Raw genomic sequence first — 15261 nt, 5'->3', positions numbered from 1 at the left:
GTTTTTTCTTTACTTGTGCTTTTGGTGTCATATCTAAGAATTCATTGTCAAATCCATGGTCATGAAGATACACCTCCTAGGTTTTCTTTTAAGAGTTTTATGGTTTCAGTTCTTATGTTTAGGTCATTGATCCATTTTTTTTGTTAAATTAATTAATTTATTTATTTTTGTCTGCGTTGGGTCTTCGTTGCGCACAGGCTTTCTCTAGTCGCGGCAAGTGGGGACTACTCTTCGTTGCGGTGCGCGGGCTTCTCATTGCGGTGGCTTCTCTTGTTGCAGAGCACGGGCTCTAGGTGCACAGGCTTCAGTAGTTGTGGCTCGTGGGCTGTAGAGTGCAGGCTCAGTAGTAGTGGCGCACAGGCTTAGTTGCTCCGCGGCATGTGGGATCTTCCCAGACGAGGGCTCGAACCCGTGTCCCCTGCATTGGCAGATGGATTCTTAACCACTGCGCCACCGGAGAAGTCCCCATTGATCCATTTTGAATTAATTTTTGTTTATGGTGTGAGGTAAGGGTAGGTAGGGTTTTTGAACTACTTTACCCACTGCTTTTAAATTGGCAAGCACTTTAGAAGAAAAACCTGATTATTTATATATTATTATGGAAAATTTCAAACATTCTCAGAAGTGGAAGAGTAGACTGAGTCCCCATACACACTTTACTGAGCTTCAGCATTTGCCATTTTGTGACCAATCTTGTTTCTCTCTCCCTCCTTCCTTCCTTCTCCCCTCACACACACAAACACACCTATCAGGTAATTTTGAAACAATCCCAAACATATTTCATCTGTATACAGAAATATAATGACAAAATGATTATTGTACTCACAATATAGATCTCTTATTTTAAGTATAAGGGTATGTTCGTTTTAGCAAGTTTGGGAACTATGAAAAGTAAAAACATCACTCTTTAGATGTAAACAGTCAAAATCTTCTGGACTTTCTAACCTACTCTTTCCCATAACTATGCTTCTAAGAATAATTTTTTGGGGCTGCATAGCATTCCATCATGTCAATGTTCTGTCATTTATGTAGCTAGCTCCTTTTATTAAGTATCATCCAGGTTTTCAATATAATAACTGAAAGATATTTTCAATCATAGGATGAATTTCTAGAAATGAAATATCTGGCTTAATTAAACATTAATTTTTAAAAAAATCTTTATTGGAGTATAATTGCTTTACAATGTTGTGTTACTTTCTGCTGTATAACAAAGTGAATCAGCTATACGTATACATATATCCCCATATCCACTCCCTCTTGCATCTCCCTCCCACCCTCCCTATCCCACCCCTCTAGGTGGTCACAAAACACTGACCTGATCTCCCTGTGCTATGCGTCTGCTTCCCACTAGCTATCTGTTTTACATTTGGTAGTGTATATATGTCCATGCCACTCTCTCACTTCATCCCAGCTTACCCTTCCCCCTCCCCGTGTCCTCAAGTCCATTCTCTATGTCTGCGTCTTTATTCCTGTCCTGCCCCTAGGTTCTTCAGAACCATTTTTTTTTTTAGATTCCATATATATGTGTTAGCTTATGGTATTTGTTTTTCTCTTTCTGACTTACTTCACTCTGTATGACAGACTCTAGGTCCATCCACCTCACTACAAATAACTCAATTTCGTTTCTTATGGCTGAGTAATATTCCATTGTATATATGTGCCACATCTTCTTTATCCATTCATCTGTCTATGGACACTTAGGTTGCTTCCATAAACATTAATTTTTAAAGTTTTTTTTAAAATCAGTGTTGTAAATTGCTGTGTAATCAAATACATATTTCATACAGTGTTTGAACTCGCCCCTGTTGCCATATCCTCTTCAGGGTTTCAGTTTGATGAAACTGGTGAACTTATTGGATAACAATTATAGATTATATATAGTTTATATAATTTTTTGTCCTTCTGGAGGAGAGAGATGTACAGTATAGGAAACAGTATTTTTTGCTTCCTTGTAATGGCAAGTTAACCCTGTACTTTAAGTCATTTGTTCATTATCTTTGAATTACAGTGACTTTTTTGGTGGTTTTTGTTCTTGTTTTTTAAGATGTTGATTCAAATGGACTTTGAGAGATTTTTAATACATGTAACTTGCTTTTTCTTAGCATAATATCTCTTACAATTAAAAAAAATTACAGCTCAAGATATCACTGCAGTGAACAGTCCAAGCTGTAAGAAGAAACCAGATGAAGATTGCAAGGACCCTTTCAAACCTGCAAAAACCCTGAAAGAAGGAAGTGTCCTAGATGTTCTGAAGAGCCCTGGTAAGATAATGGCTGCCCTTGAGATAATCTAAAATCTTAATTGCAAAATCATGATCTCATCTTAATATCATTTGTTATTACTTTGTTGTACTTCAGGCTTTTAAAAAACGATGTCTAGTTTGATAGGAGATTGGCTTTTGAATGTAGATGTAGTCAGATGTAACTTTTTAGGTGCAAGACCTTAGAAACTATTTCTTTAGAATTTAAGGACTCTGCACTAAAATGGAATCTCTAAGGGGCAATGATAGAAGGAGAAAATGTGAATTGCCTGTTAATTAGAGATGGGCCAATAATTGGAAAAAAGTAAATAAACCTGATGATATACCTGGACATGTCTCTCTCTGAGAGCGCTGAACTGCCTTGTTCTCCTCAGATTATTCCCCAGTTGTGGGATATATATATAACAAAGCCAAGTGGAAAGGAAACATATGCTGACTGTAACACACACACACAGGATAGTACTCACTTCAAATAAAATAAGATATGAATGTTAGTGGGTAAGAATTTGAAGATAATGAATAGAAGTCCTCAAATAGGAATAGGTTTTCAGTTTGAAAATCAAAGAGGATAGTATAATTCCAACTGGGATGTATACTATAAGAATATAAAAGTGTTTATAAGATAATCTAGTAGCTCAGAAAGAATTTAGATTTATCCAGCACATGTGTTCATGTATAACTGAATATGAGTTTCAATAATAAGGTTGGATGCTACAGCAAGATTTAGAGGGATTAGGATTTTTTGGTGTAGCTCCCATTTTATAGATGAGTATACTGCCTACTGGAGTCTCAATATAGACGGTTTTATGCAGTTATGGGCAGGACTCCAGAATGCCTGTGTTAGGGTGAACCGAGTGGTAATCACTCAGCATCAAACGCATATAGGTTTTCTTCATAGAAGTTACACTTTGCATTCATAATGCCCACTCCTCCCCTCTTTTAAACTTTTTTTAAATAGCAAAAATTTGGAGAAGTTACATGTTCTCTTGAGGGAAATCAGGAAAATCCAAAAAAGTGGGAGGAAAAGAAAACTTGTAACACCTTGAAGTGGTTACTGTTAAAATTTTGCCAGCCTTAGTGACTCAGGTTAATAATTAACAAAATAGTACATTGTCCTCCTTTGGGAGTAACTGAAGTATGTGGGATAGTTTTATCTTTAGGCAAAAAATAGCTCTAGGCCGGATTATTTCTTGGTACCACTAGAAAACCTCTTTAACAACCTCCTGTATCATCTTTCCCTCTGATTTTCTTTTCCCTTGATGCTAAAGGCTAGAGAAACGGGTGTTTTTTTGGTGTATGTAAAATAAAAGTTAATTGGTCCAAAGTAAAGGATTGAAAGGTCATTTCTACAAATGAAGTGTAGTTTGAGTGAATCAACTCAATGTTATCAGTTTTGGTAGCACAAAGACTTTTCCTCATTATTTCATGGTTCTATGTGCATACCTTAATTAAGTCTCAAATTAGGTATTGGTTGAACTGCAGTAAACAGATTCCTAGAGGAAGATGATATACTATAAACCAAACATCTTTTGTAGCCTTTTAACTAGGTCTGTCGCTTATTAATTATGTGATTAGTACTAGAAATACAGCTTAGGTGAAAAACTACTCTTAAGTAGTCCATCTTGGATTGTAATAACTCTGTAATTAAGGTAAAAATGTTTTCTCCCAGGAATATTTTTATTATTAACAGCTATTACTCTATAATTATTATTGTCTATATTAATATTATTATTTATTAATGATTACTAAATAATAGAGAGGCTTTCTAATCAAAACATTGACTAATCTTTTCCTTCCTGTTCCCCTCTTCCCCCGCGTTGTAGGTTTCACATCACCAAAGGCAGATTCTCTTGCTGCTCAACCTGCCACCACAAGCCTGGTAGTTTATTCAAGACCAGCAATAAGTAGCTTTTCTTCTAGTGGAATTGGGTTTGGGGAAAGTTTAAAAGCTGGGTCATCTTGGCAGTGTGATACCTGTCTACTCCAGAACAAAGTTACAGACAACAAATGTGTAGCCTGTCAAGCAGCAAAATTGCCACCAAAAGATACTGCTAAACAGACTGGAACTGGGACACCAAGTAAAAGTGGCAAACCAACTGTTTCTGCACCAGAGACAGGCTTTGGAGACAAATTTAAACCAGCAGTAGGAACTTGGGATTGCGATACCTGTTTAGTGCAAAATAAACCTGAAGCGATAAAATGTGTAGCTTGTGAAACACCGAAACCGGGAACTGGTGTTAAGCGAGTCCTTACGTTGCCAGTGGCTTCAGAAAGCGCTGTTACTGTGGCTGCTTCCTCCTCCAGCTGCACTGTGACCACTGGTGCCTTAGGATTTACAGATAAATTCAAAAGGCCCGTGGGATCTTGGGAGTGTCCAGTGTGCTGTGTTTCTAATAATGCAGAAGACAATAAATGTGTGTCCTGTATGTCTCAGAAACCAGGTACGTTTATGGCTGTTTGGAATAATTTTGTTCATTTCTTTAATAGAACGTTTTAATTTATTCTCTGTAAAACAGCTAAGAATAACCTCAATATTTTAGATGTTTCAAGATGAGCATTTCCTCATACGTCTTAATTTTTCTGAACTGTCTTGAAATTAAAATGACTTGCTTGGGACTGGAACTGCATGTTCTCTTAGGAGAGGCTGTGTGTTGAAATCAGTCCAGCATTTGCTTTGACCTCTTTTTTTTGTATGTAATTTTATCAGAAGCTTCTGGCTCTTCGTGATCATTTTCGAAGTTGGCTAATATAGATGCAAAGGTCTTAGAACGGGGCGATCTTTCTCAAACCTTTACGCAGAATAAAATATTCCTTTGTCTCTTTTCCTCTAAGGAGAAGTGAGCATGGCTAGTGGTCATTACACAGCTGGTTTCATTGCATTATGAGAAGGCTGTGGCTGGATGTTAATGGTGATACCTGTACCTGTATGTGCTATCTGCCAGAGATACTGCAATGATCGTGAATTACTGACTCATTAATGAAAAGTTCTATTAGGTAACCAGAAAAATGAAGTTAGAGTTGAGTTTTTCCTGTTTCTGTTCAGTTTTGAAAGAGTTACTGAAGATTTACATTGATCTTTAATTCATTTGGAATTAATTCATTTGACTCTGCTGTGTCTGTAATGCTACTATATAATTATTTGGTACAGATATATGGTAACATGGATACTAAATAAAACATGTTATGAGTATCCTGGGAATTATACTTCCTATTTTTATTGCATTATCATGGATGTGTGATTTTGTGTCTGCAGTGGAAAGCTCTTGAGTTAATAGCCCACATCCCTCTCTTAACACCAGGGGTGAGCCATATTTCTGATTCCTGCTAGACGTCTCTACAAGAATAAGGTTTCAGAATCTTTATTCTGAAATATTTTTCTCTTTCCGTCTGGCATTCTTCCTCTTCCCCTTAACAAAAAAAAGAAAGAAAGCTCTTGAAACGTGTAGGAAACCAAAATTTATTCTGAGTTGATGGGTCAAACTTATATTTTTGATAAATCACCTGGTGGCTTTTTGGAGGATAGATTTGAAGGCAACAAAATTTGGAAACCAGAGGACAAGTTAGGAAGTTGATCAATAATATAGGTAGAGATAGTAGTGACATGTACTAATAAAATCAAATGGGGTATAGAATAATGTACGGTGAAAGATACGTTGATTTCAAGCTGCTGAAGTTGACAGATATGTGTGAGGCCTTTGGATATACTGATAATGGACCCTCTGGACTGGAGATACAGATTTGGGAGTCATTAGCCCATAGTTTTCAAGTAAGTCATGGGAGTAGAGGTGATATAAGGTGAGTGAGCAGAGCAAACAGAGAAGACAGCGTAAAACTGAACTCTGCCAACTTAAGAGAGTAGCAGGAATAGAACTTTGGAGCAGTTAATCTTTTAAATGAATAACCAGAGAGGAAAAACAAAAACCACGTGGTACTAGTTGCTTTTTAGGAGGATGGATTTCAAGGGAACGAAACCAGAGGTCTCAATAACAAGGCTATTAAGCAAGCAAGAGATGAGGGGGCTTGAACCAGAAGAGCAGTAGAAGGGTCAGAGAAGGAGAATGAAAAAGATTGGAGAGATATATAAGGGAAGAGTTGTCATCTAGCCGAGGTAACCAGGTGGATAGTGGAACTACCAACAAAGAGATACCACAGGGATGAAAGCCAGAAGTGTGGGTCTCAGGTATGGATGGGAAAGATTTTGTTGGTGATTAAAATCATCAGAGTAGATGAGAGCTCATGAGAAGGGCAGTGGACCAAAGATGGCACAATTTTATTGGCAAGATGGAAGAGAACATACCAGTAAAACACAGATCAGGTAACTGGGAAAAGTGACAACAGCTGGAGGACATTTAGAGAAGTGGGGTTACCAGAATGAATGGCTCCACTCTCAACACTGTATTTCTTCATGCAGCTGTGCCTTGCTGAGCCATCCTTCCTGTGCCGCCGCATCTGCCCACAAAATTGCTAGTTCTGCTTAAAAATGTAAATACCACCCCTGTGAATCCTTCTCCTATCCCATAGTAATTTCTGCTCTGTACTCTTGTTTAGATCATTTGTCACTCTCCGTCTTAGTGATGGTGCTGCTACGCATTTATGTTTGTTTTGCTTTCCCCCCTTTTAGACCAGAAACACCTTTAGAAGTTAGGCAACATTTTATCCATCTTGATATCCCGAGAACCTAAGAACGTTATGGTGCTTAATAAATGTCTATTAAATGGCTACCTTATAACAGAAATGCCATGAACATAGTAGGTGGTGTTGAGTTGAATTGCAAAGTGGATAAAAGAACACTTCTATGCAAAAATAGTCATTTCAAAGTCAGAGATCTGTGCTTTGAAATCTTGAAATTAATGTTGCCTGGGCTGTGTGTTTTATGAGTCAGGCTGTTGCCTGCAATTTAGAACTTATGTTTTATAATCTGTGATGTTTAACAAAATTTGACAGATTATTAAGGAAAATTTAGTCTTTTAGGCTCTGATTTGTGAGTATGATTCTTAAAAACCATGGCTGTTCAAACTGGGCATTAAAAGGGGGCTCATCACTGAGCAAGGTGTGTGAGTTGCTCTTTTGTAAGATTAAAAGAAATCTGAGATGTCTGTACTGTTTTTAACAATGTGATGTTTAGATTTCTGGCATTTTCTCTTAATAGGAAACACCGGTAAAAATTGTACATTTAGACTTAGTGGTGTCATTGAGATCTTGACATAATGTAAATCAGAATTTTCCTGTATTTCCCCATCATTTTTTAGGAAGTTCAGTACCCGCTTCAAGTAGCAGCACTGTCTCTGTCTCTCTGTTGTCTGGAGGCTGCCTAGGATTGGACAAGTTCAAGAAACCTGAGGGAAGCTGGGACTGTGAAGTGTGCCTAGTGGAGAATAAAGCAGATTCTACCAAATGCGTAGCATGTGACAGTGCAAAGCCAGGCACAAAGTCTGAGTTTACAGGTAAGGTGTGGTAAAGTGCCTCCTTAGAATACCACTTTAAAGTGAAATATTTACAAACAGCTTTGGTTTTGAAACTATTCATTCTCTGTTGAAAATTCATGTAAAATGAGCTGTTGTCCTGGACTTTTAGCTCATATCTGTCTCTGAATTACTATGCAGTTGAATTGTTTGCTAGTCTGCAGTGAAGATAAGTACATTTTCTATTTTATTTGTTTTCCTTTGAGAAGGAAAATGCTGGTTGCCGCCCACTGAATTAATTAACATGGCTAAGGGGGATACAACTGGTTTGAAAAACACTGCATTTGGGTTTTAGAAGATCACTAAAGCTCCTGCTGTGGCTGCTACCTTATGGTCCCTTTCCCATTTTCCCCACCCGTAGTACAGTAATCACCATACCTTTAAACCTTCCTTTTGAGGCAGAAGTGCCTTTGAGATCCTTTGAGTCAGAGGTGATAACTAGTTAATTATTGTCTTTGGCACCTTTATTTTTAGTTTTCTGTCTAATATCACTTAAGGTATTTCAGAGACCGTGTGGATAGCCATTTGCTTTTGAGATTTTTTTGTTTTTTGGATGCGTTGGGTCTTCGTTGCTGCACGCGGGCTTTCCCTAGTTGCGGCGAGCGGGGGCTACTCTTCGTTGCGGTGCACAGGCTTCTCACTGCAGTGGCTTCTCTTGTTGCGGAGCACGGGCTCTAGGCGCACGGGCTTCAGTGGTTGTGGCTCGCGGGCCCTAGAGCGCAGGCTCAGTAGTTGTGGCGCACGGGCTTAGTGGCTCCTCAGCACGTGGGATCTTCCCGGACCAGGTAACAAACCCATGTCCCCTTCATTGGCAGGCGGATTCTTAACCACTGTGCCACCAGGGGAAGTCCTGCTTTTGAGATTCTGATATAATTTTTCAAATAAGTTTCTTATGGAAAGAAAGTGGGGTGGGTAATCATTAAAGGGGGAAATCTGAAGACAAGCGCTTTTTACAAGCCCTTGGCTGTCACTTGTCTTTATTTACATGTGGGTAAACAGAGTAATGGATGAATACCTTGGCACCGTTTAATGATTTTTGTGTTGAGCCAGTCATTCAAGTGCTTCATTTCTAGTTTATTCCACTACAGAGAAGAATTCTGAAACCAAGACTTTGATCTTGTCAGTATAGTATTTTTATTTTTTAAAATATTGCTTCCACTCATACAATTCTAGTTCTTTGGTGCTAAAAATTTTAATTCTTAAGTAAATAACACATGATGTCCTCACAAGATTTAAAAAGCAAATTATGACAGGATTCACAGCGAAAAGTCTCTTTCTTGTCCCCATTGGCTCATTTTCCATCCTTCCTGCTCCACCAATGGTAATAGCTCTCTGTGGTTAGTTTCTTGTAACTCTTTCAATGTTTCTTTATGCACATCACAAGCAAATATACTTCTATTCTCTATATTCTTACTTCTCTCTACCTTGTTAGAAAAGGTTGTATACCACACCGCCTTTCTGCACCCTTGACATTACCACAGATTAGCTTGGACTTTGTTCTTCATTTACAGCTGCCTGGATTGCATATGGCATTCTGCATATCTTTGAGTTTATCATTCAAATAAAGACTCGGCTGTAGACTTGCTGGGTCAAAGGGTACATGTGTCTGTAATTTGGGGTAAATATTGGCAAGTTGCCTTCCACAAATTTTGTGCTGATTTACACATCCACCTGCCATGTCTAGAGTGTCTGTTACTCCTGGTCTCATCACCAGCACTGTTTTATCAAACTTGTTTGATCTCTGTCAGTCTGGTAGATGAAATGTGGCACATCAGTGTAGTTGTGAGGATCGAGATGCTGAATATGGGCAACTTGGTTCATGTTTACTGCCATTGTTAAACTAATACTCTTCGAAGTAGGCCTTTTCAGAGTTGTCCCATGTCCCTTTACTTTTCAAGGTTGGCATTCTGTTTGAGAGAGCAGTACTAATTCATTGTCTTTGTGGTGTTTCTTGTATTTTTGAAGGCTTCAGCCCGTCTTCCTCATCTTCGAGCACAGCAACCTCATCCTTCAAATTTGGTATCCCGTCATCCTCTTCTGGGCCCTCTCAGACTTTAACAAACACTGGAGATTTTAAATTTGGAGATCAAGGAGGTTTCAAAATAGGTGTGTCATTAGATTCTGGGTCTGTAACCCCTTTGAGTGAAGGCTTTAAATTTTCTAAACCAATAGGAGATTTTAAATTTGGAGTTTCATCTGATTCTAAACCTGAAGAAGTTAAAAAAGATAGTAAAAATGGTAGTAATTTTAAGTTTGGACTTGCTTCTGGTTTAAGCAATCCGCCTTCTTTAGCTCCATTTCAGTTTGGGGTGTCTAGTCTTGGGCAGCAAGAAAAGAAAGAAGAACCGCCTAAATCTTCATCTGCAGGCTTTAGCTTTGGTTCAGGTGCCGTTGACCCTCCCCCTGCTGCTACTGACACCACAGTGACCTCTGAGAGCAAGAGCAGCTTCAGTTTTGGAACCATAGACACCAAGAGTGTCTCAGCGGCTCCTTTCACATGTCAGACGTCAGAAGCAAAAAAAGAAGAAACCCCTGCCTCCAAAGGAGGGTTCACTTTTGGCAGCGTGGACCCTGCCCCCCTGCCATCTGCCTCGTTGTTTGTTTTGGGAAGGACAGAAGAGAAACAGCAAGAGCCTGTCACGTCTACATCTCTAGTGTTTGGGAAAAAAGCTGACAGTGAAGAGCCAAAGTGTCCACCAGTGTTTTCCTTTGGGAACTCAGAGCAAACCAAAGACGAGGGTTCTTCCAAGTCGACCTTTAGTTTCAGTATGGCAAAACCATCTGAGAAGGAATCTGAACAGCCAACGAAGGCCACTTTTGCTTTTGGAGCTCAAACCAGTACTACAGCTGGTAAGTATTAAACATTGTTTTTTGTTTTTTGTTTTTTGTTTTTTTACAAGATGTCAACAAATGTAGCAAGGCAAGGAGTGGTTTATACTGGAAATAGTTGAGAGAGTACCAGTAATAGAACTCTCTGGGAAGGAGCTGAGGATTCAGCTCCTTCAGAATCCCCCCCGTGATTCTGATGAAGTTATTTACATATCCAATTTTGAGAAATACAGCTCTAATGGAAAGCCCACAATATTTGCACATTTGTCCGTGACTTTCTCCCTTCTGTTTGGGCTTTTATAATCAGAATTGACATATACTGTTCAGGAAAATAAGCATTTTTTTCTTAAGCTCATGAAATATTTTTTAACTAATAAAATCTTTATGTACAGGCCTTCATTTACAAATAGAGATAACCAGCCTTCATCTGGCATTTAAGGAACATAGACAACAAATACGATAAATCCCTGAGAAATAGAGGTGATTATAAAAACTAAGATCTGGAAGAAAAAAATGAAATAGCATTTTTAAAAGTTAAAGAAACATAGTTTGTGAAATAAAATCATTGTGTGGACTGAGGAGCAGGGGGAAAAAAAAAACAGCTGATAAATTGGATTAGTGAACTGGAATTTCCCAGAACACAATGCAAAAGAACATGAAAACTTTTGAATAATAAATTAGAAACACGAGAAAATGAAAAATTAACCTAAAAAAAAACTGTATGGAATTCAACACATAGGTGTGAGCAGTTTTTGCCTATAAAATTCTACTTAAATTTTAAAACACCCTTCAAAGGAAACAAAAACTAAATTATACATTATTATTTAGAAAGGAATAAAAATGAGATAGGGTCTAATCGAATTTAATCCTGGTATCGCTATACTGTTTCCATTGAAATAGACATTTTTAACATCCTATTAAACCACCTGAAAGTGAGCTAACATGCTCCATTTTCTGTAAATTATACCAGTGCCCATACCACAATGTGACCAGCCCTGTCTAGTAAATAGTGTTGGAACTGAGATATTATTGGAACAAGTTTAAAAAAAAAAAAGTCTTCTACTGAAGGTAACTGGATTCAGGGTCACCATATAAAAAATCATTCTCTTTTCTCCAAATCAAGAATAAATAGTTGGACAGCATTTCCCATTTGTATTTACTAACATTTCCAATTTGTATTTTATAGTATCAGCAGAACCTGCAACATGCTAAAATAGCCTAGTAACAGTAACTGTAGAGGTTTGGAAGTTTAGTACGTTGTAAAGGTAGAGTTACAAATTAGTGAGCAAAGGGTACACCGGTCAATAAAGGCGGCAGAGAAAATTGGCCATTGTTCAGATAAATTGAAGTTACAATCCTGCTAACATAAATTGCGAAATCAAATTTATAAAAGTGTAGCTGTCTCCCATTGTCTGAATTTGTTATCCAGAGTATCCAGTTAGATTTGGATTTAAGGAATATTTTTTATTAACCTGAATGCCAAAGGTTTTGCTATGTTAGACAAAATTCATAAGCCATAAAAGAAAAGATGGATATATTTGACTGCATCAAAATTTAACGTAACAGATGTCCATTCGATGAATGAATCTATATTAAAAACTTAATGATTCTGTTTTCTAATGGACTCTTAGACTTTAGGCTAGGAAAAAATGCTTTCTGGTATTACCTGTTCTTAAAGGTTTTTGTTTATTTCTTAATTTCTGTCTTACAGATCAAGGTACAGCAAAGCCAGTGTTTAGTTTCCTGAACAGCAGTTCCTCTAGTTCAAGTACACCGGCCACTTCAGCTGCTGGCGGCATGTTTGGTAGTTCCACCGCGTCCTCCAGTGTGCCTGCGGCTGCCTTTGTGTTTGGACAGGCCAGCAGTCCTGTGAGCAGCTCTGCCTTTGGGAACTCTGCCGAATCCAGTACATCTCAGTCTTTGCTGTTTTCTCGAGAGAGCAAACCAGCAACCACGTCGAGCGCGGGCACAGCTGTCGCCCCATTTGTCTTTGGTCCGGGTGCCAGCAGCAGTGACACTGCCGCCTCTGGTTTCAGCTTTGGAGCTCCCACCACATCGAGCTCTGCAGGTACATTTAAAAAAGAAGAGACATGTTAGTTTGAATGGCTTTCATTGTAAGCAGATGAACTCTTGGCAAATAATGCCACAAAAGAGCATGGCCGCTTTTAGGTCATCTCTACCCAGGGTGTTGTAGTTATTCACTATGTGGAATGATGTGCATTTTGTGTATAGTGTAAGTAACTCTTGGAAGCAATATTTCTAATCTCATTAGGAGTATAATCTTTAGTTTTTTCAAGCGTTTTTTTGTCATTTTGTTTGTTTGTTTGTTTTCTTTGCAATGTTAATTTGTAAATAGCCAGACACTGAAGGTTATTTTAATAAGACATTAGTCCTCATTATGCAACGGATACATAATCACAACATTAGCTGATTCTGCAGTGTGTCACACTTCTGATGGCAGATCAGTTGTCTTCTTAGATTTATCTCTTTAAAGACCTAAAAATTTTTGGCTGTTCAGATAGGAGGCTTGTTAATAGAAGTTTTTGTTTATTTGGATTTCATGTGGTTTTACTAAATAATGGTAGAGAGAATTGTATTCTTTCTTAATCAGTATTCAAAACTTGTCTTGCTAAGATCTGTTCAGCAAGGTAAGAGTCTGGAAAGAAGCTTGAACTTTGCCTCTCCGTTGATAGAGATTCCTTGAGGCTTATCTCGTTCTGACCATCATGGTGATTTCAGTGTCTCTCTGGGCCTCTAGGATCCTCCTTCGTATTCGGCACTGGACCTTCAGCACCATCTGCCAGTCCAGCGTTCGGTGCTAGCCAGACCCCAACGTTTGGGCAAAGCCAAGGTGCCAGCCAGCCTAACCCCCCAGGCTTTGGATCGATATCATCTTCAGCAGCACTGTTTTCTGCTGGGTCTCAGCCTGCGCCGCCTACTTTTGGGACAGTGTCAAGCAGTAGTCAGCCTCCCGTGTTCGGACAGCCGCCTAGTCAGTCTGCATTCGGCTCTGGGACAGCTCCTAATTCCAGTAAGTATGTGGTAGTCATGTCCTTTGTTTCCGTACTTGGGTTCTGTATGTCTTAAATATAATTTTTTTCTTTGAACTTTGAAACCATGCATGTCTTTTTCTTTTTTTGTCTCTTGTACTTGGCAAAACAGAGATGTGTATGTTTAGATTTACCTATAAACAGCATTCCCAACTTTCACACAGTTAAGCACTTCTTTTTGGCTGCATTGGGTTTTCGTTGCCGTGCGCGGGCTTTCTCTAGTTGCGGTGAGCGAGGGCCACTGTTCGTTGTGGTGCACAGGCTTCTCATTGTGGTGGCTTCTTTTGTTGCGGAGCACGGGCTCTAGGTGCGCGGGCTTCAGTAGTTGCAGCACGTGAGCTCAGTAGTTGCGGGACGTGGACCCTAGAGCGCATGGGTCTCAGTAGTTGCAGCGCGTGGGCTTCAGTGGTTGTGGCACACGGGCTTAGCTGCTCCGCGGCATGTGGGATCTTCCCGGACCAGGGCTCGAACCCGTGTCCCCTGCATTGGCAGACGGATTCTTGACCATTGCACCACCAGGGAAGTCCCCCTCAATTTACTTTTAAACACACCTGTTGAGATTTTACCTCCACTTGTATTACTTTTTAATTTCCAAGTGGTCCTCTTTGTTCTGTGGATGTTTCCTTTTTATATCCTTTTGCTTTTGTTTTAGAAGTGTTATCTATTGATCTCTTGAAGATATTAATGATGCAGGGGTTTTTTTTCCCCTTCTTAAAGCTTTTGCTTAGTTTTCTCCAAATTGCTTTTCTTTATTATTGTTTTGGTCTTAGTGTTTCTTATGAAATACTTTCCTCACGTGTTTGGTGCTTCTTGCCTCTCTACTTGTAGTGTTTGGGTTTTTTTTTTTAAATTGTAGTAAGAATGTTTAACGTGAGATCTATGTACTCTTTCAACAGATTAAGTGTGCAATGCAGTGTTGTTAACTCTGGGCACGGTATTGTGCAGCAGAGTTCTAGAATGTACGCGTCTTGCATGACTGACACTTCATACCTTTTGAATAGCAGTCCCTCATTTCTTCCCACTCCCAAGCCCTCCTCTGCAGCCACGATTTTTTTAGCTTCTGTGAATTTGGTTATTTTAGATTCCTCATAGAACTGAAGTCATGCAGTACTTGTTCTTCTGTGATTGGCTTATTTCACTTATGTCCTCCAGGTGCATGTTTTCCCATATTGCAAGATTAATATTCCATTTTATGTATATATGTCATTTCCTTTATCTGTGCATCTATCTATGGATATTTAGGTTGTTTCTACATCTTGGTCATTGCGAATAATGTTGCAATGAATGAGAGAGTCCAGCTATCTTTTTGAGAGCCTAGTTTAAAGTCTTTTGGGTAAATACCTAGAATGGGATTGCTAGATCATATGGTGGTTCTATCTTTAACTTTTTGAGGAACTTCCATACTGCTTTCCATAGTGGCTGCAGCGGTTTACATTTCTACCAGCAGTTCACAAGGGCTCCCTTTTCTCCACGTCCTTGCCAACACTTGTTATTTCTTATCTTTTTGATAATAGCCATTCTAAGAGGTGTGAGCTGATATCTCCTAGTGGTTTTGATTTGCATTCCCCCCGATGATTAGTGAGGTTGAGCATCTTTTTATATTTACCCGTGTGTTGTCTCCGGAGAAATGTCTATTCAGGTTCTTTGCCCGTTTTTTTTT

The 15261-nt window shown here is 38.9% G+C and overlaps 1 protein-coding gene across 2 annotated transcripts in view; it reads left to right on the top strand.

Moving 5' to 3' along the window:
• Nucleotides 1–15261, top strand: part of NUP153 (nucleoporin 153) — a 75456-nt gene that overhangs the window by 57378 nt on the left and 2817 nt on the right. For both annotated transcript variants that reach the window (XM_036868307.1, XM_036868306.1), the window contains exons 15-20: nt 2136–2261; nt 4084–4701; nt 7510–7704; nt 9688–10572; nt 12263–12619; nt 13310–13582. In XM_036868307.1, coding sequence (XP_036724202.1) covers nt 2136–2261; nt 4084–4701; nt 7510–7704; nt 9688–10572; nt 12263–12619; nt 13310–13582 — 2454 coding nt within the window. The remainder of the gene's footprint in view (nt 1–2135; nt 2262–4083; nt 4702–7509; nt 7705–9687; nt 10573–12262; nt 12620–13309; nt 13583–15261) is intronic.

This window comes from Balaenoptera musculus, chromosome 11 (assembly GCF_009873245.2).
Source record: "Balaenoptera musculus isolate JJ_BM4_2016_0621 chromosome 11, mBalMus1.pri.v3, whole genome shotgun sequence".
Lineage (NCBI taxonomy): Eukaryota > Metazoa > Chordata > Mammalia > Artiodactyla > Balaenopteridae > Balaenoptera > Balaenoptera musculus.
Note: the sequence above shows the minus strand (reverse complement) of the source record. Positions and strands in the feature narration are given on the sequence as shown.